This window comes from Perca fluviatilis, chromosome 13 (genome assembly GCF_010015445.1).
Source record: "Perca fluviatilis chromosome 13, GENO_Pfluv_1.0, whole genome shotgun sequence".
In the NCBI taxonomy this organism is placed as follows: Eukaryota; Metazoa; Chordata; class Actinopteri; order Perciformes; family Percidae; genus Perca; species Perca fluviatilis.
Window position 1 is genome coordinate 2,330,450 of NC_053124.1, and position 26,949 is coordinate 2,357,398.

Consider the following 26,949-nt stretch of genomic DNA (forward strand, 5'->3'; position numbering starts at 1 on the left):
AAGACTAAACCCTGATATTTTTTTCAAAAGTGTCTCACTCAACCTATTCTTAAAGGGACTTCATTTCCCATGCGTCTCTATGTGCATTGCGTATCAACGAAACCATGGTAACAGATCAGAGCCTGTACCACACATACCACAGAAGACAGCTCGACTCTTCCTTGCCAGTTTGGCTGGGGCTCAGTGTAGGCGGCACGGTTAATGTCAGCTCAGCTGATAGCCTTAGATACTTTATATATATTTCTGCATGTCGCGTAACATGTAGCTAACGTAAGTCATTACAGTTAACTCGCTTAAATCGTCGGGTTTCTATTTGGCCAATATTAGCCGGCTAATTAAGCTAGGTTAACTTTGCTAGTTAGCTTTAAGTAACATTAGCTAAGGCTTGTATTCTTCGAACAGCACAGGTATTTTAGGTTTAACGTTATATAGACCTGAAAAGAGGATGCTGGAGTCAATTAAAGTTACAGGTACGTTAATGTTGCATTTTTATGGTGTTTCACTTATTTTCTTGTGACCGTTGCTACTAGTAATAATTTGTTACTGATAAAAGTAAAAAATAAACTAAATAGCTACTTATGTAGCAGCTTGTTATTTAAAGCAAGTAAATTGAAATGTGGGGTCCAGTAATTTGTGGACCTAATACACGTAGTATTATATAAACATTAACAAACCTAAACTAAATTGAATTTATTTTAAGAAAGCAATTAATTTATTATTCTCCGTTTATAATATATTTGCCTGTATAAGTGCTTAACTTACTGTATTTTTGTTTTGTAAAGAGCTAGCTAACGTTACATGCTGATTTTTGCTAATCATATGCTTTAAATTAACAGTAGTGCGTTGATATTTTGATTAATGGTGATGGAGACGATGAGCATTGATTTAATTTGTTGTGCAGTTTGCCTAGTACATTTAAGTTTACGACTGCGTTGGTTTTCATAAATTTGATTTCATATGGTAACTGGCATGACAATGTCCATAATAACGTTCAAACACCCAGTATCCAGTCTGATAGGAATTCTTGGTTGGTTACTTCTCTGCCTAAAGAACGATGTAATAACAGCCTATCACATCAACATGTATTAGATAATAGTAGCTGTATTAGATAATAGTATTTGATTTGGTGGCTGAGCAAGCCAGTGAAGCTCCAATTTGTCCTTGTCCCTCTTCCAATCATTACTGGGCTGTTGAGGTCATTAGTTTGTGCTGTCAGTGGTTGCATGGATTCTGCCTCAGTGCTCCCGTCCAAACAGAGAGAGAGCCTGCTCTCACTGTGATGACGTTCCAGGTCACCTTATTGCAATTGCAAAGCCCCGCACTCTGACTCTCTGGAGACAGGATAAGAATAATTTCCTCCGTGATATCAGGATACTGACTCATGAAACTGACTGAGGTTTATTTGAGTCAAATCACATCATCATCATGATTGTAAAAAAAGAAAAAAGTTGCTACTTTGCTTACCTACAGTACGTAGATGTAATCATGTAAACATACTTAAAGCTATAGTGTGTAGTTTCTGTCTCCCCCATGAGGAATTCTAAATAATGACAACAAAACTGTCGGCATATCCAAATGATACAATTATATCGCGCACCACCCCCACCCCTCCTCTACGTAGTTGCTAGTAGCCAAGGAAGAAACGGATGATTAGAAAAACATGGAGTTGTGTGAAGCTGATAATAATTAATTTATACTTTATTAATCCCGCAAGGGGAAATTCCAATGTTTTCACTCTGTTGTTATTACACACTGAATTACACACACATGCTCAGAACCTATACATGCACTAATGGAGAGATGTCAGAGTGAGGCGCTCCGGTGCCTTGCTCAAGGGCACCTTGACAGTGCCCAGAAGGTGAACTGGCACCTCTCCAGCTACCAATCCACCACCATACTTTGGTCCGATGGGGACTTGAACCAGCGACCCTCCGGTTCCCAACCCAACTCCCTACAGAATGGTTAAGAAGCCCAGCTCGGTCTTGGCTAGGGTTGCAGCGCTATACTGGTTTCACGGTAGGCTATGTGGTTTGAAAATTGACGGTTATCTCCACAGCGCTGCGGAGGAGGGTCTGGCTAGTCCACAGATAAACATGCTCTGGTTTATTGGCATTTCTTTAAACCAATCACAATCGTCCTGGGCGGTGCTAAGCATCGGACGAAGCAACGGTGCCTCGGGAAGGAACTTGTTTTGGTGGAACATGTGTATGTAGGGAGGCGAGCTCTGGAATCAAATGACTGTTGAGTGTTTAATGAGAATTTTGATAAAAAAAAAGATAAATATTATTTGATTGTCGGTTCTAGCTCGAGTTTAGAATACCAACTCAAGAAAAGCGTAAGGTGAGGGACATCCGATGGAACCTCTGGCGGCACCGGAAAAATCCCGTAAATGAAACGTTGTCGATATAGACTATGATACCGTCTACATTTGCTTATCTATTGAAAAAAAGGTTTATTTGTTTTATGAATTTCCAAAATGGAGACATTTTACAAATACTTCACTACTCCATATTTTTGGGACAGTTATTGTACCTTTAAAATCTCATATCGCTGCAACCCTAGTCCTGTCATGGCCCCTCGATCCAGTGGAGTTGGTGGGAGATGGAGTATTATGGCAAAGCTATCATCTCTGAGGAACAACATGTCCCACCCCATGCAGGACACTCTGACAGCACTGGGCCGGTCCTTCCTTCCTTCCTTCCTTCCTTCCTTCCTTCCTTCCTTCCTTCCTTCCTTCCTTCGTTCCTTCCTGCTGCTGTCAGACTTTACAATCAACACTGCTCCCAGTAGATAGCACATACCAAAACTGACAATTCCCTCATGTGCAATATCAATGTTTCAAGATACTGTTCAGTCTGTGTCTATTTGTTATATTTGGCTTTTATTTTTAGTTTTTTTACGGTTTACTTATTTATTATCTTGCTTTTTTATTGATGCCTCTTGCTATTGCAATATCCCCTTTGCTGCTACAAAACTGCAAATGTCCCTGCTATGAGACTATGATCTTATCTTAGCTTATCTTAAAGCATTGTTCATCACACAAGTTCAAGTTATGGTATCTATATTTATTACCTTGTTTTTTTTTAGCTTGGCACAGGAATAGATCTAAATTTAGCCTGCCTTGATAAGAGGATTACTACATCAAGCTATCTGTAAAAGGTCTGCATGTGAAGGTGATTCTAAAGTAAGCAGCAAATAGATTCACTGTCCTCCCTTACTGGTCTCTCATCTTACTTCTTTTCAGAAAGACTCCACTGGCCAGAAGTAGAAATGTCCAAAAAGTACATTTTAAACTCTGCTGACAAGGCACTTAGTCCAAGCCAAGTATACCTGGAGAAGATTTCTTCCAGTGTTCTCAAAGACCTCTTCAGCACTGGCTCCAGCAGCTACAACGTCCTGCTGCAGGCTAAGGAGGAGGAGGAGGAGGAGGAGGAGAAGAGTCAGAAGCAGTCCCCGTACAAAAGGCCAAAAACATTGGTGAAATGTGGCGCCACATTTAGTAGAAGAAACCGCCCAGGCATGGCTCCTAAAAAGTTGCGTGCAGCAGAAGGTAATGGTAAACCTGCACAGACAAATTGTGTTCTCTCAGGCAACTCCAATCTGTCAAAACCAGCACGGAACATTGCAGTAGTGGGAAGCACCATGGGCCTGATCCCTCGTACAGTTCCGCAGCTCAGAAAGATGTACATCCCCAATTCCCCACGCACTAAACTTCCCTCGTTGCACAAAGCAGCAATCACACGGGAAGTGGAAAATGCTAAGAAGCTCTGCATCCTTACAGCCATAAAGCCGTCTAATGTTGAGAAAGAGAAGGCCAAGTTTTTCAAGTCTGACTTCAACTATAATCCACAGTTTGCATACAGCAACCCGGTTTCTCCACTTGTCCTGGCACGGCATAACAATGCCTCAGATCGCTTCCTGACACAGGTAAGGGTGTGTTTTTGTTTAGTTTAATTGTAGAATTTTAGATTGGTTTGTTGGGTTAGAGCAATAAAATCTGCAACAAATAACCTTTATTGAAATGCTTAATCTGTTATATGGATAGGACCATCTATCTATCTATCTATCTATCTATCTATCTATCTATCTATCTATCTAGCTGTCTGTCTATCTATCTATCTATCTAGCTGTCTGTCTATCTATCTATCTATCTATCTATCTATCTATCTATCTGTCTGTCTATCTATCTGTCTATCTATCTATCTATCTATCTATCTATCTAGCTGTCTGTCTATCTATCTATCTATCTGTCTGTCTGTCTATCTATCTATCTATCTATCTATCTATCTATCTATCTATCTATCTAGCTATCTATCTATCGGTCTATCTGTCTGTTTGTCTGTCTGAATCTGTCATTGAGGACACTGACAACATGTCCTCTGCATTTACATACAGTAAACAATGAATCAAATGACTGTGAATGTGCAATACGAAAGAGGTGTCTCTTAGTGATAAACCCACAGAGAATTGTTATCTCTGCAGTTTCCCACAGCTCTTTAAATTATTTACAGTTCTTTCAATTCATTGTTAGGGGCCAAGCAGCAAAGCTGGACTTGGATTCAAACATTTTACTGCATACAGTAAACAAATACTGCAATTTCTTCCAAACTGAATCTTGGATGTTCATGGAAAGAATTCACAAAATTTCTGAATTTTATCTCAAAAAGTGAATTAAAAAAAAAAGTTTAAATTGTGTCCTCATCTACACATTGCCGTCAATGCAAAATAGAGCATCTTTAAACATCAGTTTGGCATTTATTGATCTTTTTGAAAATAAATGACAGGCTATATGTTGTCATAAAGGGGTGGTTCAGAATTTTGGACTTAAGACCTAATTCCCAAGTTAGTCAGTGTGTTATTTATCAGTGGAGACAGTTTTCAGCACTTTTCATCCAGTCGTTCTGGTTGCAGAGTTCGCTGGTGCTAGGCTAGCGCAAGTAACAGTAACTGCTAGCCTGCCATTAAAAACAGTCTGACTCACTCCTCAGTACACCTGAGGCAAATAAATTATAACGCCAGACTATCGATGTAAATGTCTGTTGATAGAATAATGTTAGAAATAAAACCCTTGCATCTCAATGATCGCATTACATTTTGAGGGACTAGTTTCTCAGCAGCGGCGGAATTTTACTTTGCCGGTGTGCCAGTTTAGCTGGTGATCATGTTAACTGATAAATGATCACGTTTGATGACTGACGTGTTTCATTTTTACCCCCAAAATGGAATAAAGTGTTACATGTACATGTTTGTTGTACATCAGTTAGTTTCCGGTATGTGAGGCAAAGATGAACCTACTTTACTGTTTCGAGGCTTGCATTTTCCCAAATTGTGATATCATCAGTTAACATGGGCGTATATTTCTCTTATATTTTAACCTGTGTTACTGTAACTTAGACTAAAAGTCCAATGTATAGATAGAAATCACTAGCCTAAATCTTATCAGTGGTGTGTAGTGTAGTGGTATAGATAAGATAGAAGCTAGTTTGTCAACTTTTTTTGTCCATGACATCCAAGGTTCGAATCCCAGCTAGATCTCTAGCCCGTTGTTTTGTTTTATTTGTTTCCGTTCATACAGTATTTGTCCTATTTGTGTGGATAAGGCTTAAACGGATGTATTACACATAAACTGGTGATGTTTTCAGTGATATCCATTATTTTGTTTCACTTGCAAACACCTTGTGAAAATGTGAACCTCTGGCACTCGAGGGGCGGAGGCAGAGCAGAACGCAGGGCAGGGCCTTGTTGAATATTCACTGATTTCATGCAAAGATCACCAGTTAACATGATCACCAGCTAAACTGGCACACCGGAGCACGCATGAGCTCGATAATGTTTCCGGCCGCGATTTGTTTTTGTTTTTGTTTGTTTTTCTCGTCTCTCTTTACCAGAGAGACTGGAGGACCACTCTCGGTTCCTTAGCGTAACGAGGAGTGAACCCTCTTGTCAGTCGCATGGTCTTTGTGGGGGTGGGTCTCCTGGCGGAGAGAGAGACGGAGACAGAAAACGCTAGTTGAGAGTTGGGGCAGGGTTTCCCGCAGCACTTTGCAGTTAAGGCCCCGTCAAAAAACTAAAAAGTATATGAACGATATCAACCGTGTTACTCGGCGTCCCGTTTTCTCCCTTTCATTTCAAACCACACAGCTGACAACCTGCAGGTGGAGGCGGTGGAGACGGGCTCGGACATAGAAGCGGTTTCAGGAAAGTGGCTGCATGTTTCCGACAATGCACAGAACATTAACGGTACAAGCCTACAGCTGTCCGCGGACACGGAGTGTGGAAAGTATGTCAAAGGTGTGTGTGTGTGTGTGTGTGTGTGTGTGTGTGTGTGTGTGTGTGTGTGTGTGTGTGTGTGTGTGTGTGTGTGTGTGTGTGTGTGTGTGTGTGTGTGTGTGTCGGCCCGCCCCCACGAAGCTCCGACCTGCAGAGGAGCAGAAGCCGCACCTTCGCCAAAATGAAGACTGAAAAACAGAACTATTTTGGTACAAACATTTACTCGCCGTGTGGCAGATAGCCATATAGATAGATTCAATTTATTAATTATATATTATTTAAATTTAATATTTAGTGTTAAATAATTGTAAAATGTAGTACAGAGTCTGTAGTCTATCGCAAAAACACTCGAGGAATGCAGCAAACTTTTGACAGCCAGTAGGCTATGAATTGCCTGGAAGAACATGCGTGTCACAAACGGCAATTCCACAACTGTACATCAGCGTGAAAGACGACATACTAAAGGAGATCAAAGACATATTGTGGATATTTAAAATGTCTTCCAGTTCCAGTGTTAAATATTCTTTAGAAATAAAAGTGTATTGATCTTTGAAAAAGTGTACCTCCATTATTATGCCATTATCATTAGATGCAAATTGGTCTCGCAACGAGATGGGAGTAAGTCACACATGGGCAAGTCACAAGCAAGTCTCAAGTAATTTTTTGTGACAATCAAGCAAATCAAGTCAAGTCATAGCTTTGGTCAAGCAAGTCAAGTCATACCAAAGTTTCCATTTTTAAACAAGCTAAAGACAGTGATTATGAACTGCTGGAGTTTTGTTTGCATTTTTTACTCAATATTCAAAAGACATTGCGTCCACATACATCTGAAGAGTTTAAATTAACACAGATAAAAAAGCACAGCCTAAAACTGATATTAGGCCAACAATAAATCAACATTGTTCAATATGCCTCAAACATGACATCAAATCATGAAATTCCTTCAAACAATTCAAGTATAATGGTTCCTAAGTCAAATAATATTCTTCAAACATGCCTCACTTTTATGGGACAGAAACACATCCTTTAACCTTTCCTTCTCTTAAAGAACAAAACATATTCTTTAAGAGGAGCTGAATCCCACCACCTTTGCTTATCACATGGAATGGAAAGTATATGTTAATATTTGTCAGTGTATTTGTGAGTGAATGTGTGCGTGTTTGAGAAAGAGTGAGTGAAAAGTTATTAATATTGGTGAGTGAATGTGTGTGAGAGTGCAGAGTGTGTTGTATGTGTCCCTAGCTTTATTCACATACTTACGTCTGCATGTGTGTGTGTTTATGAGAGAGAGCGAGAGAGAGAGCAGTTTGTGTTGTGTGTGTGTATGTTTGCCTAGTTTTATTCGCTCTTACCGCCACCTTAAACAAAGAGGGGAGGGTGTGCTTATTCATGGCCAAAAACTGAAGGGAGTTCTGTCCATCACAAACAAATAGTGGTTCAGCTGAATACGGGGACTGGAACCCGAATCTCTCCCGATTTGAAGTATCTGATGAAATTCGACGTCGGAAATTTTTGTACTGCAGACCTTGCAAACTGCTGTTCGTTTTTTTCTTTGCCTGGTCAGATGTATAATCTTATAGCCAAACTTTATTATTTTCTGTGCAGAGGGACATAGGCGCCGATTTATGTTTTCCTCCGTGGGTGCTCACACGCGCACACCCTTTAAAAAAAAGTGTTTGCATTTCAGAACCTTAGGAAATGGACAGCGGCCGACACGAACACACACGCCATAATAAAGCCGTAAAGTAGCCTAGCCTATAGGCTATCTTTTAACTCAGGACAGCGCCACTTCTCACAAATACAGATAGGATTGGAGATGAAAAGTTTAACTGGCACGTAACCTTGATCATCGTCGTGGGAAATTAAATCTTTAAATGCCGTTTTCTCAAAATTAGGTTTTTGTCATTTTCCAGTATAAACATCTCAGCCTATGTAGCACCTATGTACACCAAACTTTCCCGTTATACACTTAGTAGTATTCTGAAGATATTTACAGAGGGATTTGTTAATAAATCATTCCTGGCCTGATTTATGTGACATTTTAAGCAAAACATTATGGCGAAAATCGATTTTTTAAGGCTATGGACAGTATATTTGGATTTTCTAGGTAATGAAAGCAGATATCTTGAAATCCCTCTGTAATTTTGTTTTCATCTTGTGTGTAAACAAAATGAAAAAATAATTTTGCACCTGGCTTTATCAGATCTATCTACCGAAAATATATGCAAAATCATGCATATTTAATGAGATAATGCCTAATTTGCATAATTAAACATACACATTTCAAAAACTTGTAATACATTTTTTATATATACTTGTGTAAGTAATCAACTGAGGAAGTTTCATGGTGATATCTATTATTTTAAAATTTTACCCTATTCACCTGTAGTGTCTCGCCTTAAGAATCAATGCCACTGACATAACCAATCACACCATGACAGACTCTCCACAACTGCAGTGTTTAATTTTAGATTAATGTAAAAATGAACTGGCATTCTGGCACACATGGGTGGTCAGTATTTTCCGTGGGTGCTCGAGCTCCGGAGCACCCACTGTATCGGCGCCCATGAGAGGGATCCATGACGTTAAGTTACTAGCCATAGCCAGTGTTGTTTACTGATGGTCTGCCGCCGCGTCATCATATCAACGGTTACTGCGCATGCAACAGCACTAAAATCGTAAAGTTAACTCCTCCTCAATATCAGAGGGGGAAAAAATATATTTATTAAACAGAAAATCAAGTCATTTCAAGTCATTTGACTCAAGTCTAAGTCAAGTCTCAAGTCATGAATATCAAGTCAAAGTCAAGTCGAGTCTTTTATGAATGTTAATCAAGCAAGTCTCAAGTCATGAATATCAAGTCAAAGTCAAGTCGAGTCTTTTATGAATGTTAATCAAGCAAGTCTCAAGTCATGAATATCAAGTCAAAGTCAAGTCGTCTTTTATGAATGTTAATCAAGCAAGTCTCAAGTCATGAATATCAAGTCATGAATATCAAGTCAAAGTCAAGTCGAGTCTTTTATGAATGTTAATCAAGCAAGTCTCAAGTCATGAATATCAAGTCAAAGTCAAGTCGAGTCTTTTATGAATGTTAATCAAGCAAGTCTCAAGTCATGAATATCAAGTCAAAGTCAAGTCGAGTCTTTTATGAATGTTAATCAAGCAAGTCTCAAGTCATGAATATCAAGTCAAAGTCAAGTCGAGTCTTTTATGAATGTTAATCAAGCAAGTCTCAAGTCATGAATATCAAGTCAAAGTCAAGTCGAGTCTTTTATGAATGTTAATCAAGCAAGTCTCAAGTCCTAAAATTTGCGACTCGAGTCAAGTCATGTGACTCGAGTCCCCCATGTCTGCGCAACGACAATATTATCGTTTATCGCAATAATTTCTGGGACAATTTATCGTCCAGCAAAATTTGTTATCGTGACAGGCCTATCAAACGTGTGTGATGTTCAACTTGTTGTAAAGTTTGCCCCCAGGTTGCCAATCATTAAATATTAACTTGAGACCCATTCTTAGCAATCTCAAACACAGGTTTATCATCAGTCAAATTAATTAAATAGGCTTCATTGGCATGACATTTGATATGTTTTGCAAAAGCACATAGGCTATATGATTATGAAATACAATGAATGAAACTAATAACAAGAAAGTGAATAACAACATTATATAATAAAATAAAATTTTTATGAAATAGGTACATGCAATAAAATAATATATGTAATGTAAGGTAAAAAAAAAAAAATGGGATAGAGAAACTCAGCATCCAAAACATGCTTGAGAAAGTGTACGCAGTATGTGCAAAAGTCAACCAATGTTAGTGTTGTTTGTTAATGTTGGTGAGAGGCAGTGACGTGTCATTCATCACATCTATCTACAACAATGTCCATAGTGCATGAGGTTGGTGCTGAGCTGGCTGGTTTGAGATCAGCAACCTCGACAAGCCAGCAGTCAAGCTGGCTACTGTGATCACAGAGACTTGCTGCCAATGCCGTTTAGCGTCAGGGCCGATCGGAGCTGATGCAGTGTGAGTCTGGTGCCTAAGTGAAAGTGGAATGAGGCTGGGATGAAGTAGTTCAGGATACAGATGCAAGACTTTGTCCAGCAAACACTGGAAGATTCATTTAAAAACTGCCTCAGTTGGTGTCTTAAATCACATTAAAGGCAGGGTTGGTAATTATTACCAATATACACTTTTTTATATATTGTATGAAATGGTCTTTACTCCCCGACAGCAATAAATTACTTACGGGCTCTAAAAAAGGAGCGAAAAATACCTAATCCGTAGCTGCTGTAATCCTGTAAAAATGGCCACCAATCACCTCGCGCCTCGCGGAAAGAACCAATGAAATGCCTCCTTGCCCCGCTGAATGTACTCCACCCCTGCTGTGTACGCCGTCGCCTCATTGCAAACAGTAGTCATGTTTGTTTTAAACATTCGGTGTGTGTTTGCCCACCGGTGAATGAGACCTGAAGTAAAATTGCAGTCCTTTCTCCGCTCTGCTCTGAAGCAGCGGTTCTCGTGCACGTCTGTGTGTGGGTCGGAGCCCCGAGAGCAGGGGGGCTAGACAGAGTCCAGAGGAGATGCTACTTTCAAATCTTGCTAGCTTTTCAAAATTACCAACCCTGCCTTTAAGAGTACATTTCCAATGAGCAACACTGAAGCTGTAGAAGATTCACACACACAGTGTTTTCAAGACCAAAAATTTAAATTCATGTTACGATCAATCCCCTCTATTAAACAGGAAAAGAGCCTTGTGGTGTTCTGTTGCAGGCTCTTTTAGTAACACAAGTAGACAGACAGACAGTAAGACAAAGAAAGAGCGAGTGAGTTTAACCGGAAATGCAGTAAAATGATCCGGTGTGGAGGATGCCTTTGTTGTTGTTTCTTCCTGGAGTCTGTCCTTTGTCGTGTTTTCTTACTGCATTGAACTGTGAAAGGATTGCCACTTGAATCACATTTGTCTTACAGTATGATAGTTATTGCATTTTTCGTGGGGGGGATTAGGACATTGAAAAATGAAAAGATTCATGGAAATGTAGATCAGCCCTTATAACATAAATTAATATTCAGCATGAATTAATTTAATGCAGAGCAAGACTGTAAGCTAGAGCTATACAGAAGCACAACTTCAATAACATTTATGTTCAAATTAGTATGAGGAAAGACTACTGGCAAGAATTCCTCTCTACACACTGGACATGATTCAAAACTTAAGAGTAAAACATGACCTGCCTCTGAAAAAGCAAGAAGTTACAAGCGAAAGTCCTTTTTTTCACCATTGCCACCCCTAACAGCTACTACAGTAAGAATAAGTAGTTCATGTCCATTAAGTGTAAACTTTACTAAAGAGACATAACATGGTTTGTGGATAATTAATCTATATCAGTTATGATAACAGTGACTTATGATAAGTGTATTCGTGTCAGCTTAATGTAGTTTTGTTGTCTAGGAAACTATATGTTAATACATGCCATCTTTATTTTGCACTGTACTCAAGCCTATTGATCTGCTTCTTCAACATCACTTTTAGAGTTTTCTGGTGTCAAGCAACATAATCTGCCCATTCAGTTTATTGTAATTATTAGTAGAGCTAGTCAAATTGCCAGGCGGGTATAAGCTTATTGCAGAAACTGGTATGTTGGCTGATTATTAACAAGTAATTCCATAAAAAAAGGCCAAATTAGGTTTGAGGTAATTTAAAAACAGTGTCTCTATTATGTAGTGTCAAGTTTATTTTTTAACTGTAAGACGTCCTGATCGGTATGTATCTCGATCAAGATTGTTTTTACGTGAAGAAAAAGAAATTAGTCTCGGCTGATATGTTGTTTTTTAAATTTTTTAAACTCTCAAATGTCAATGTCAGTAGCATCCTCAGAAATCCTGAATCGGGTCAGTGTGTAGCTATTAAACCCTTGGAGGGTACATTAAAATTGCAAATGTCTTTGATTACTTCACATTTTAATTGTGATATTTTGTGAGTAAAATCCAAATTTGCAACATAACCAATAACATTTCTCTGTCAGGTAAATGCAATAGTACAATGTTTTCCTCTTAAGGTGAAGTACACAGTAGGCCAGTAGTATACAGCGGACTTGCATATTAATGTAATGTACGGTTGGCCGAGGCGGGGGCACAAAAACAGAGGAAGGCCCATGTTGCAGTCTAGATGTATTTATTCACAGGAAGGTAACATCAATCTTGTGCTAATTGTCTAATTTCCAGTGCAAAGCCCGGCCAAAGAAAACTAAATTAACTGAAGAGAAAAAAACATTACCAATAGAAAAATAAATGCTAAACTGTGAGACAAAAATAAAAATAAACCCTCTACACAGGCTTTGCCCCTTTAACTATGGGCCCTTGGAGCTCTCCACACTTGCTTCACATTTCCATTAGAGGTGTGAATCTTCACTGATCTCCCGATTCGATTACAATTATCAGGTCTTCAATTCAATTCGATATCTTGATGCATCACGATACTTCAAAATACATTTTCCTATTAAAGCCATATAGGATATTTGACTTGACAAACTTGCATTGTCAAGTGCAATGCCCAAGCTGCAATACGTAACTTCAGACTAGAATGATGAAGTGTTTGGGTTCATTTCTTTAAGGTAGCTACCACGAAGGTTGACCTATTTTGGATTAGTCATATACCACCCTACTGTTAACCAGCAAATATATTGTGCTGTATTGGAATAACTGACCCCACACTACGGTGGCCGGGAAGTGCAATGCAACATTACAAAGAATGAAACACTTTTACAAAGCTCAAGACAAATTTACATTTTGGAAAACAAATTTACATTTTAGAAAACAAATTAACATTTTGGAAAACAAAATAACATTTTAGAAAACAAATTTACATTTTGGAAAACAAAATAACATTTTAGAAAACAAATTTACATTTCGGAAAACAAAATTACATTTTAGAAAACAAATTTACATTTTAGAAAACAAATTTACATTTTAGAAAACAAATTTACATTTTGGAAAACAAAATAACATTTTAGAAAACAAATTTATATTTTAGAAAACAAATTAACAAGATGCAAAACACTTTTACAAGTCCCGAAACAAATTTACAAATGACAGATTCTTCACGGAAAGGGAATGTACCACATACCGGAAGTGATGAGGTGTTGCGGGTGTTGCTGGTGAGCGCAGTCAATTTGTGTTGTTGAGTATATGGCGTGAATGAAGTTTATGGTGACTTTACGGTGGTCGGTGTTTGGAGTTTTTTTATTATGACACGCCTGACAAGACATATTGGAAAAACGGGGAACGTGTCGACAGCCGCCGGCCGGATCGTTAAGCGCAGGGGCAGCTGAGTCCGTCTGCAGCTGCAGGACCTGGAGCTCACTGCCCATTCCTGGGAGCCAAAACGACACCACGCAGCTGGAGACCGTACATTGCGCGTTGCTGGCGCGCGCGGGAAGGGAAGCCCGGCAGAATCAGATCCAGGACTGAGCGGAGCGGACTGTCACAACCTGCTGAAGTTTAAATCACAGGTTTCCTAAAGGGAGTCTGGCGGGACTCGGACTGTGGATGACGAAACATGACTTTAAGTCTCGTTAAATGAATAACTACATGCAGAAATAAATGAATCATTAGTGGGGGAGTGAGCCTGGACATTTCAGTCTGTTTAAACTTCACTTTGAAGCAGAACCTCTTAGTTCAGAAGGGTGAAGTTTCCGTTTGTACTCATATCTGTGAACTGATTATAATAAATATTCTTTGTATTAACACCTTAATTAGTCTCTTTGTCTTTTTGTTTAAAAAAACTACAACATCGCATGAGATTTTGACGATTTATAGTGATTTTATTTCCGTTAGACCTTTGCCTACATTGACGCTGATGCATTAAAGACGGCCCATAGACAGTATATAAGGGAGTGCCTCCCCTGTTCCAAGATGGCGGCTCTATTGACGCATTCGATCCATAACTGCCGTAGTCAAGGCGACATGTATACAACACCTCATCACTTCCGGTATGTGGTACATTCCCTTTCCGTGAAGAATCTGTCATTTGTAAATTTGTTTCAGGACTGGTAAAAGTGTTTTGCATCTTGTTAATTTGTTTTCTAAAATGTAAATTTGTTTTCCAAAATGTAAATTTGTTTTCCAAAATGTAAATTTGTTTTCCAAAATGTAAATTTGTTTTCTAAAATGTAAATTTGTTTTCCAAAATGTAAATTTGTTTTCTAAAATGTAAATTTGTTTTCCAAAATGTAAATTTGTTTTCCAAAATGTAAATTTGTCTCAAGCTTTGTAAAAGTGTTTCATTCTTTGTAATGTTGCATTGCACTTCCCGGCCACCGTACCACACAACTCTTTAACAAAAAAGGTATTGTTTACTGAACAATAACTTAAATGTATAAATAACATTTAGCCGATTGAATAACAAAAAAAAAACATTACACAAATCACACCCTTCAAATATGCTAACTAAAAAAAATTCTTCAAATGATGGAAAATGTAAATTCTCAAATTTTTCTGTTGCTTTTGCACAAAGTTGCTTTTGTAATGTTGAATATTATGTTTTTACCCCTTAACCAGTTTCTCTATCAGTTTCCTCTTAAAACACTCCAGCTACACAAAATGATTCCTCCTTACAGCAGTTTCAATGTAGAACTTACTCAAACACTATTACACCACTGTGTTACCACACACCTACCCACCCACACACGCCGAGAGAAAAAAAGAAAAAGAAAAAAGTTGCGGGCTTGTGTGGATTGCAGCAGCCAGCAGGACGTTATCTTCAGTGAAGCAAACACACAGAAATCCAACTTACAGTTAGCTGTTAGTCCAAGAAACACAGCTCAAACACGAAAATGAAAACCAGTCACCAGCTACGGCAAAGTCCTCTTCAGCAGGGAAACACGCTGTCGTCCTCTCCGGTCCAAAATCAGCGTCCTCCGAACCAGCAACTCTTCGCCGTCAGTTAGCTCCAACTTTAACTAGTCCGTTAGCTCCAACTTTAGCCAGGCACACTAGCACAACATTTGTTCTAAACCACTGCTGTTAGACACAGGGTTCATACGTTTTGAAAAAAACTGGAAAAGTTATAGAATTTGAAAAATCCAAATTCCAGGCCTGGAAAGGGTTTGGAAACATAAAAACACCCAGAAAGTTTTGGAAAAGTCATGGAATTTTTTTTTAACACAGTATAATAATATGTGATTAATAAATGTATTTCACTACGTCGTCCTAACCTCAACGTTCTATTCGGGGCGTGATATTACGAATCCCACTACCACATAAATAGTTTTATTGTTAAACCTCTGAGGGTAAACTTTAACACAGATTTGTATTCTTATTGTATAATGTCGACTGACCTTTTCAGGAATACATAGTCATGGAAATTTGCCAAAAAGTCATGAAACAGTCATGGAAAAGTATTTGTTAAAATGCGTATGAACCCTGTAGACAGAAAAAGTGCCGTAGTGTAGCTACACCTCTTCAGCTTCGTTATTACACTTAGATCGTTTCCAAGCTAACTATTCTAGTGTCTCTCGATGTTTCTCCGTGTTTTCTTTCCTCTTCTCGATTTGTTATTCTCTCCACTCTCCCGTGTCTCCGCTCAGCCGTTTTGCGTGTGTCTGTGTTTGTTTGTTTGTGTGTCTGCCTGTCTCTGTGTGTGTGTGTGTGTGTGTCTGCCTGTCTCCGTGTGTGTGTGTGTGTGTGAGAAACAGGTTAGCTAGGCTACTGAGAATGTTATTTTTCATTTGAATGTTTATGCCGCGGCCGGAAAATTAACGAGTGACGTCATTGCGTTATAATCGATTATGGTGGGCCACTGCATCGATGCAGCATCGTCCATGTCCGCATCCCGATGCATCGATTATTTGATTAATTTCAACACCTCTAGATTCCATGCTTGTCCAACTAATCAGACTACCAGTGAAAAGAGATTTTGTATTTTTTATTTAATGAGACCTAACAGTATAAATAGAGAAAAACATTGTCCGAGTATAGAACCTCGGGGAACCCAATAGGATGAAGAGGATTTTCCAATTAGTGGCAACCACTCTACTTCCCATAGTTGGTCCGTAAAAATAATAATAAAAAAATACTGTTTGCTTTTTGTTTTAGTTTTTTTTCGAAACAAGTTGTTTGACTAACTGGTGGTTTGTTTAATATCTCTTTCATTATCTAACTGTTTGTGTTTCTTGTTTGTTTTGTTAGCCTATTTCCAAATTGCCTAGTACTGCATGTCCAAAGCATCAACAGCAGAAGATGTCAAAGACGGTCATTAGTCATGTCACGGGCAACTTTTATGACTTTCTCATCTCTTGCAGGCAGTGCACATCATGGAGCTTGCCCTGCAGCGATATGGCAGCTATGAGAAGTTTGAACAAGCCACTGGGGGAAACCTCCTCAACAAAAGTCGTATCTGGCACAACGTCAAGAAATACATGGAGAAGGAAGGCTGCTTGGGGGAGGTAAGGGGACAGGCGACGCAGATGCATTGCTTTTTATCATGGTGTTGTAGTTTTTATTTATTTCATTATATTTTTTTCTTTTTTTTTTTTTTCTAAACACACAAACATAGTTATGACCATTCCCACTCTAGAGCATTTTACATACAGTAAAAAAGTCATTAAGAGACTGTAATTTGGAGCCTGGTATTTTTCTGTGGCTGTACTGCAATCTTTGTCATGCTGGATTTGCACATCATTGCAGAGCAGCAGTCAGCAGGGCATCAAAGTGAATGAGCTTCAGGGAAAAGTAAGACCGCCACTTCACTGAAGTCATCCTGCAGTTTTCTTGTGCAGAGCTGTGATTATGTAACCATCGACAAATACATGTTACATCATCAGGTTATTAATGTCCCACTGAACACATTATAACACACGCACCTTGTATGTACTTGGTAAAGTCTTAATGGGGTTAGACATACTAGACAGTTGAAAGAAAATACAAGGGTGTGGATAGCATTAAAGGAGAAACCCACCCAAAAACTCACTTGACACTATATTGAGCCCATCTACAAATGATGGAAGAACATATTTCAGCAATGTAAAGCATCAGTGGTTTTGGAGTATCTCAAATTATACTTTCAGCGTCTTCATAGCCACAAGGATCTGCAAGGGTTCGCACATGTCAATTTTGTCATCTGCCAACGCCTGTGAGGGTCCACGCTGACGCATTTGTGGAAATGATCCAAATGCAGGCCAAAATATTAAGGACACGTCTGAATATGTTCGTCTACGCAGACACTCAACACAGTATAAACAGAACACATGCAGGCAGGACAGAGTCACATAAGCAGCTGGAGATATTGGGGCTAGCAGTCTTGTCAACAACATTCTACAGGTTGAAAACTATAGACTTTTATTAACTATACACACCAACACTTTGTTGTCTTTACTCTCTGTTAATGTCCTTGAATTCACTCCCAGCTATGCTTGTATTAATTGTCATGCAGTTCTATAAACAAAGAACGAATAAAATAAAAAAAGAATAAATATGTATAAATACTGTATTTCCTCAACAGGTCAGTCACAAGCCCTCTGTCAAATTTGTTGGATACTGGAGAGCCTCACTATGTAAATTGGATTAAACTAAATGAAAGTTGGATCATTTCGCCACAGAAAGTTAATATGTCTCGTCCCCTTCTTTATCTGTATATATAATCGAGGAATCTGTGTGTGTATCCGTTGTCTTTCAAATATCTCGAGAATCATCCGATGTACTTTGGAATTGGCTTCCTTGGGTACCCAATAAATTTGGGGTTTGGCATTTGGAGCAGTTTGGACAGATCTGGATGATGGATATTAAAACACTGTGAATAAAAATACATGACCGCACAATAAAACGCTGGCTACCGTTGTTTACCTGACTCCGTGTCTACCCTTCACAATAAAAGCCCAGCTTGAATTCACTCGTAGAGAGAATTTCCCGTAGAGGGAACTCACTTTTTTAGCTGGCACTAAATATCAAACAAAAGCCAGACACCATATTGTAGTAAGTTCACCACTGCTAAGCAGAAGGCAGAAGATAACATCATCTTGGAGCCTTACCTGGCAAAGAGAGCTGTCTTCCTTTGTCTTACTCAATCTCACCGGTTGTGTAAGTGTGCAACTCACTTATAACACTATTAACATTACCGTCGTCAAAATACATCCGCTAATTAAAATCCATACTTTTAACGTTACTTTATAACCATCAAACCACTAAGCCTGAAGTTAAAACCTCTGCTGAAGCGTTAAAGTCGTTAAAGATAATAATGACGAGACAGCACCGCCATCATTATACGCTGACTGTGGCGATATGAACATGCAATATTGTTGACGACACAAAAACTCTCTTTATTTTCATTGCCTTCCACCTTTTCTTCCCCCCTTTCTTTCTCTCTGGCAACACACACCCACACTCAGAAGCCGGCTGAGTCCGTCTCTGTACTCGGTCCTCTAGTTCTGGTGGTTAATCAACCCAACTGTTTGCTGATTGGCTCTCACAACGGGCGAATGGGTGGCACATGGCTCACCGCCATGAGTCCATGAGGCAAATGTCTGTACATTTTAATTGTGATATTTTGTGAGTAAAATCTGAATCTGCAACACAACCACTGACATTTATCTGTCAGGTATGTAGTTGTAAAATGTTTTGTAGTACACAGTAAGTCAGTAGTATACTGTGGGGTTGCATATTAAGTGCTTTGGGGGCCTTCTGTAAGTTAATTTTGGGGTACAATGGTTCTGGAGAAAGCTGCGGTACAAACAGCAGTACAAGCAATCGGCCCGTTCCAAACAGGCACGTTTTGAACGGGCACTGCACTAGTTGAAATTAATGAACCTTGCCTTGGGTGCATTCACACCAAAGACCTAGCTATCCTTCTTCCCAGCCACATCCTTCAGCTGCAACTGGGGAATTCCAAGAAAAGAACACCACAGCTAACACAATAGCCATACATCAACTTTTCTAATTTTAAAGTAAGTAAAAACATAATGTTGAATTCTATCTGTTGATAGATCGTAGTCCAGGTGACAGACGACCTCCTGTCCAGAGCCTCCATGACGGTGGTGAACAGCAGACCCACACTGACCATCAACATCTCCACTGCCCGAGAGTACTGGCTGGAAGGCATGCTGAGGCATGAGATTAGTGGGTACAGTAGCTCCCATACAGGGCTTAGGTTTTATTTTTTAACATGGGCTTCCTGGAGGTCACCAGCTAAATGGAAAATCATTTCAATTTGACTGTAATGAAGTTCATCACAAGTCATTAACCACTCTAATCACAGGTCTGATTAGCTGTCATCCAGTATATATTACTGAAAGATTATGTGTAATTGGTATCTATACACTGTGTAGACCATTTCATAGATCTAATTGATGTTGCTACTAATAAAGGCGGCTTGAAGTTGAACTTGAATACAACCATATAAATAGTCCTTGTCTCTGTCCACCAGGCACACATTATTTCCGTGGCATAAACAACTGCCACCAGCCATGGAGCAGCAGCGCGGGTAGGAAGAAGCACAACCTGAAGCCTCTGAACCCCACAGAGGAGGGCCTGGCCAGCATCCACAGTGTCCTGTTCAGGAAAGACCCCACACTATGGCGTGCCGCCCTGCTCTACTACACCGTCTACCAGGCCAGCCACATGTCCTTCTCGCAGCTCTTCCACAATCTAGGACGCTTTGTCCAGGACCCCAACACACGCTGGGATTACTGCGTCCGAGCCAAGAGGGGCCAGACCGATACAGCACAGTCAGGTCACCATGTCACCACATAGGGGTTTAAGATTCAAAAGAGAGAGTTTGCATTGATATATGCAACCAGTGTTTGGCTTGACTACACATTTAATGTAGAGACAATCCAACACAGTTTGTCTCTTGAATTGATTCACATGTGATACATTTAAAATAACACTCAAATTAATTCATATTAGCCTTTTAAAATTCTTACTTGTTAAACTTCTGTTGGTGTTCATTTCTTCCATCTGTCATTGCAGGTTGCTTCAGTAAAGACCAGGTCTACCTGGATGGCATCCTGAAGATCCTGAGATACAGAGACAAGATCAACTTCCCACTGCTGATGGCTCTAGGAAAGGTGAGGCATCTCAACTATCACCATATTAGGGGTGTGAATCTTCACTGGTCTCACGATTCGATTACAATTATCCTGTCAACGACGCAAATCCATTCGATATCCCGATGCATCACGCTGAATCACAATGTGTCACCTCCTCAATATTATTACTACACATGGTTTTCATCAATAAATTCAAGCAGTCAGATAACAGACAAAAGGCAGAAACTAAAAAAGCAGGGACCGGAAAATCAACAAGTAACATCAGCAGACAACAATCGATTATGGCCTGTCACTGCATCGATGCAGAATAGTCTAGGTCAGCATCGCGATTCATTTCAACACCCCACGGTTTCAATACCGTGGTATTTGTCAATTCACTGATTTACTAAGCAGCAGCCACATTGAATCCACAGGTGAGAGTTTTTTTTAATCGGATGTTTCCATGCTGTTGTTCCCAACCTGAATCAAGCTGCTGGCTCCTTCTCTCAGCCAGTACGTTCTCCTCTTCAATCAGTCATTTCTTCCCTTGTCAACATCTCTGCTGAATCAGGATGGGAAGGAAAAGAAGTGACAGTTTCCCCCCATATATTTGTATATTAATGACCACTCTTAAAGGGCTGGGCCTCATCATATTAATTACTTATGTTGAAATGATGCCTGATATGTTTTTTAACTTTTGTCTTCATGTTGTTGTTGTGTTGTCTTTTTAGTTGTTGGAGCTTGTATTGAAAGACTAATTTCAATGCCTACGGACAATAAAGTCTTATCTTATGTTATCTTATCACCGGCTGCATCCACCGTCCACCCTTTGGACTTGCAGACCCTTGCAGACATCTGTCATATGTACCGTGATGTGTTCTGGAAGTCCGCTAAAATGATGAATCATGCACAAGTTGAAGGAGTTGATGGGCTAACATTTCACTGGAATTGTGCCTCGTATGATTTCATGTGGCAAACAAGATTGATTCCCAGCCACAGCCTGTCACCCCCTCTCTACCCGATCTCTACCGTAGCTCCGAGCCCTAAGATCTCACAATGCCTGGTGTTGCTCACTCAATGTGACAAAAGCATTTTGTTTTCACCAAGGCCAGAAGGATGAGATTCACTAATGTAAGCCAACACATTCAAATAGTAATTTCAGCATTCAATAAGTATTGATTCATTTTTATTTTTTTTTACTATTCAAATAATATTTGACTTCCTGTATTCGTTCCAACAGCCCTATTTCCACCTTCCACAGGGAAGTGTCTTTCTAATCAAATGCCCTAACCACATGTACAGTACCTCAACCACAACTCATTTCAATGTGAAGCATACAAGCAGCCACTTGTATGTTTAACCTCGATCTTTCGTCATTACCCAAAGCACCATAGATGACCATAGATACAGGTCGGAGCATGCATCGATTTGTAAATCAAGAACTTCACCTTCAGACTAAAGCTATATCTGAACAAAACACTCTAAAGACGTAATCAGACAGAGCGTGTTTGCAGGTTGCAAAATGCGAGGTGCATTGCCTTTCTTGCTCAAGAGTCCCGATCAGACCAGTTATGTCTTTTTGTTATTCTTCCTAGGAAACCATTGAGTTAAATGGCGGCGGGTTTTTTTCCCGCTCTGAGTACGTTTTTTTTTTTTTTTTTTACTTCAGGGATTCAGTACACTCCTGCAAAAAAAAGTGAGGCACTCAGCAACGCAAAAGCAGTGAGCAAAACACTTCACTCTCTTTGAAAACAATTACAAAAAGCTCCCTCAGGCTGCACAAAGGCACTCTGTCTGATTGGGAACCTGAACCTGCAAATTCAAGTTTCTGAATAAACAGCCACAGCGTTGCACAAAACAGCCTACAAAGGGTAAAAATACTAGTAGTGTACTTCTTTACCTGATAACCTCCACTGCCATCTGTCTATCTTTGGATGCACTCATTCCACCAGGGACTGATATTTGTACAGCCTTCTCTTGAATGTCTGCAGCTCCAACATACAGCAATGGTGATGGTGGTTGTGTTGACAGTGTCCAGTAGGAAGGTGCATACATTCCGTCAGTTATGTTACCATTCAAATCTACTTTCCTTCCTTTGAGTGGCATCATGTTTCTAATGGTATCTTGTCTCTGCCAATGCTTCTACGACACCACTATATACTTTTTGACATTCAGACACATGAAATAAAAGTTTGACTACACAGAAGATGGTTACAGTTCAGACATAGAGTAAAATGAATGGAAAGGCTGGATGAGGCTTATATAATAACCTCTCTATGAAGGGAACCGACCATGTTCTTCTGCGTCAAACAAGCTGAAGGCATTGATAATTAAACAAGCTGTAGATCTTAAACCTAACGTATGAAGTGATGTGCTTTTATTAAAACCAGCCCTAAGATCTCATAAAACCAGGAAAAGACAACACCTCATTTTACGATAAAACGCTATCCAAAATCTAAGACGATATCTAGTCTCCTATCACGATATTGATTTATATTGATAGATTGCCCAGCCCCACGAGAGACAGAGAATGCCGCTGCTAGCATGGCCGTGTTCTCATTCTGCCTCTTCTCTTTTTCCTGTGGGCTCAGGTGTCATTTGAAGACGTGGACCGCCTGAAAGCTCTGGCTCAGATGGAGAACGTCCGCATCCCACACTTCATGCAGGACCAGGCGCGGTACGCCGAGCAGCTGGCGAAAATCATGGCGGTCAACCAGCTGACTGACGAGGAGCTCAAGGCCATCATCTGAGCCCGCTGCGCTCCAACCTGCACAAACCTGATCACACCTGAATAAAAGCTGTCACGCCCCTGCCAGCCACGGCCCGCATGCCTTAACTCCATCACCGCGCTTGGTAGCAGTGTGTGATTTGTGCAGCATGCTGTGTTACGTGTAGTGTAGAGTTGTGTCAGACAGACAATGGAATTAGAAATCTGTTATAGCCCAGTCATGTATCCACTGACACTGTAGGGATCACTCAGAGTATGTGTTGTGTTGTGTTGTGTTTAGGGCTGGATGTAGTTAATTTTTCTTCTTTTTTTTAACCAGTGCCAATACAATACCATTATTGCTGATCAATTCATCAATTCATTTGAAAATGAATTTCTATAACATTTTCCAAGCACCTTTTTACTTGACAGTGACTCTGATGATCAGTTTAGTTTGTAGTTCGATACCCAGTCTTAGGTTTGTGAGTATATTCTCTGTAGATTATAGTTTTTAAAAGAGAGATTCAGTATCCCATGATGACCTAAATTAAAGCCTGACTGATACTAGATTTGTATAGGCTTAAATTGATATTTGAGACTTTATTTTTATTTTTTTACATAAACGCACCACATGAACAAACGCGGGCGGCGCCTATAGCGATAATCGGTAATATAATAATACCGTGACCAACAAGACGAACAGAAACTTGTGACCGCCATTTTTGAATTAGCAGATAAACACGATGGACGCGATTAAACACCAGCAGTGGTCAGAGCTGCTTTCTTGCACTATAAGGGCGAGCCGCGCGAACACGGTGGATCCGACGAGTTCGGATGCCGATGTAGGTCCGCAAAGCCATGAACATCAGTAGCAAACCAACGTCCGCCATTGTTGATGGTGTGTTTGTGTTGGGCGCCGCTGCGCTAACGTTGCTGGGAAAGAAGAGACGTATACAGTGACGTGAGACCTGGCTCTGTGCCGGCTCTTTAGCCTGTGGAAAAGCAAACCGGTTCTTTGGAGGTTCGTCAGTCGAACCAACTCCGAACCGGCACTAGCTCTAGCTCTGAACCAGCACCTGGTTCTTGTTAGTGGAAAAGGAGTTTAAGTCACACATGCACACACGCACAACAGCCAATAGGAGTGCTCTTTTTCTCTGGAATGGCCTGTGATTGGCCAAGTCTCCCGTTCCTGGCTAGATTTTCTAAAACCTGAAAACAGCCAAGAGGAGTTGGAGAAGTCTAGTTTTCTCGCTGACCACTTGAATTACAATATGCTGAAAGAATATTATGGAATTCGAAAATAAAATGCCTACCACAGCTTTAGATTATTATAACAGTTAAATAATATATTTTACAGTTAAATAATATCAGTTAATGTCAGTGCTCTGTGGTGGACAAACTATGTAATGGTGAGAAATTTCTGTACTTCAGTTTCTTGGTATTTATCCATCCGCATTCGTCCATTGCATGTCCTGTTGCCCTAAGTAATCTAGGCTATTGTTCAACTTTTGCTAACGTAAAATGGGCAAAACTAGCGAGCCGTGCTATCATCACGATCATAACCCCAAACCATCTGAGAAGTGACATGAACATTTCTTTTGGAATTAACACAGGGTGGAAAATCTGGATAAAGGTAAAGTTCTTTGACGACTTTTCAAATACAACTGCCTTACATTAACGTCACTGCGATTGAACGGAACAACACTAAATAACTACAATGTATTTTGGGATGAGGCCAATTGGGTTGCAATCGGATTAGTTTAAATTATGTATTAATTTGAATCTATTCCAAATGGAAGTGATAGCCCTAATGTATTGGTATGTAATAAACTAAAATAGCCAGTGATATCGGATGTAACGTATCTTGACATTGACTGACATTCTTGGAGACTATTTAAATTCTTGTGGACATGTGCATGAATACGGTTAGTTTTAGCATAAGCCATCAAAAACGTATTGATCTGTTCCTAATATAATAAATATTTGTATTTCTCTCATGTACCTAATCTCATGATCTAAGTGTACTTACCTAGTGTTTTATACCTGTCTCTTAAGTGAAGATAATGGACACATTCTTGCACTGTGTTTTCTCTAGTTACCACTTAGGGTTACTACTTTTGAAGTACATATGTTGGGCATAGAAAATAAAGTTGCTTGAGCAAAAGATTGTGAGCAGGATGGTTCACAACAGCTCTGTCTTACTACAGAGACCGATACCAGATGAGGTTTAAGTGCTTCATCAGCATGAACAGCGTAACACACAGGCCTGCTAATTACAGCTGAGCCTGTCAGCATTGTTCTACTGTGCATGGGCTGAAACGAAAATGTCCCTGAAGTGTGAAAGGCACTTGTAATACAGTATATTTTGAAGGTGAGTTCCTTACTATGCTCTATGAAGCCCTAGTGGTCCAAGCCCTGTTTGACTACTTACACTTTTACACCTTGGATCTACCTTTTCAACTGCACTGATATCAGCAGTTACTGTGTTGGTGTGATTTATGGTATATATTTATGTTTTACAAACCAACCCAAATGCCTTGTGGTTTTACTGTGATGAGTTTCAGTGGCATTAATACCAAGATTGACCTAATGTAGAGACAACATGTGCATCTCTGCTTTCTCAAAGACCACTTCAATGGTACAGTTTAATTACATGGCATTCCTATGTGATGTTTTCTATTTGACTTTTTTGTGATATTCGTAAATAGAATCTTTAAATAAAGTGAACTACCTGAAAATGAGTAATGTGCTTTGTATTTCCCAAAGTATGTGCTTTCTCACAAAACAACTGCATTTTGAAATTCTATTCATACTGTAGCAGCTGGATGTGATGTTGAATAGTCAGTCCCACACTGGTCGCTTATAATAAGCCATTTTGCATGAATATAGCATTAGTAGTCTACGTCCACGACCTTCCACTACCGGGATCGCCCCGTTGCCGCTGGAAATTCCACCGTATGTCCCTCTTTTCTGCCAGATTTCCATTACCTAACTTAAAACAAACAACTTCTGAACGTATACATGTTCCACCAAAACAAGTTCCTTCCTGAGGCTATTTTGCAGACGGCGCCGTGGCGCTTAGCACCTCCCAAGACAATTGTGATTGGTTTAAAGAAATGCCGGTAACACTTCACTCGAAGGTACCTACATAAGAGTGACATGACACATGAACCCTAACCCTAACCATAACTTGTCAAAAACCAAATGACACTTACTAAAAGAAGCGTTCTGTCATAACCATTTATGACTTCTTTATAATGTTTATGACATGTTCATGACAGTGTCATGTCACTCTTATGTAGTTACCTTCAAGTAAAGTGTAACCGAAATGCCAATAAACCAGAGCACATTTTTTTTTTCCAATCCAGGAATGCTGTGTGGACTAGCCAGACCCTCCTTCGCGGCACTGTGGAGGAGGGTCTGGCACTATTCTAACAGAATGCCTGAGTGCCTGAGCTCTTGTCAGTGTCAGAGATCAATGAGGAGAGTTTCCATAGTTGAACATGCTGACCCACAATCTGACTGACGGCAGTGACTGAATCAGTCACCCCACACACTGCTGGGGGCTCCAGAGCCTGTCCAGAGATGTTCACCAGCGTCTGGTTTCACTGGGACTCTGGAAACCATTCAGGGCTCCAATGGTGACTGACGGCTACAAGCAGTGACATGCTGGACAATATGTATCAGTTTAAAGTAGACAGCAGTCTCACACACACACACACGCACACACACACACACACACACACACACAAACACTTACACTTGGATCTGCCATGATGAACGTAAAATGCACAAAATCTTGCCTTACGACTTGTTTTTAAACGTTTTTAATGGTGTTACTATATGGAAACTGTAAAACATGCTATCTCCCTAGCATGTTTTACCATTTTTTATTTTTGCATTAAATAACAAAGTTTTAATTTTTTTCTTCATGGTTTTGATCAATGTGT

At 39.8% G+C, this 26,949-nt stretch overlaps 1 protein-coding gene across 2 annotated transcripts; it reads left to right on the forward strand.

Annotated features, from left to right (window-relative positions):
- The first annotated feature begins 145 nt into the window (after positions 1 to 145).
- Positions 146 to 25,737, forward strand: si:dkey-222b8.4 (uncharacterized protein KIAA0895). 2 transcript variants are annotated; one of them, XM_039820048.1, is made up of 7 exons: positions 146 to 470; positions 3,245 to 3,927; positions 16,573 to 16,716; positions 19,249 to 19,381; positions 19,689 to 19,994; positions 20,234 to 20,331; positions 22,884 to 25,737. In XM_039820048.1, exons 1-7 carry the CDS (start codon positions 446 to 448, stop codon positions 23,040 to 23,042), a joined length of 1,548 nt encoding a protein of 515 aa, XP_039675982.1. In that variant the 5' UTR covers positions 146 to 445; the 3' UTR covers positions 23,043 to 25,737. The 2 variants fall into 2 exon arrangements, with proteins under 2 accessions (XP_039675982.1, XP_039675983.1); XM_039820049.1 differs by having other exon boundaries at positions 148 to 470; positions 3,249 to 3,927.
- The last annotated feature ends 1,212 nt before the right edge of the window (positions 25,738 to 26,949 follow it).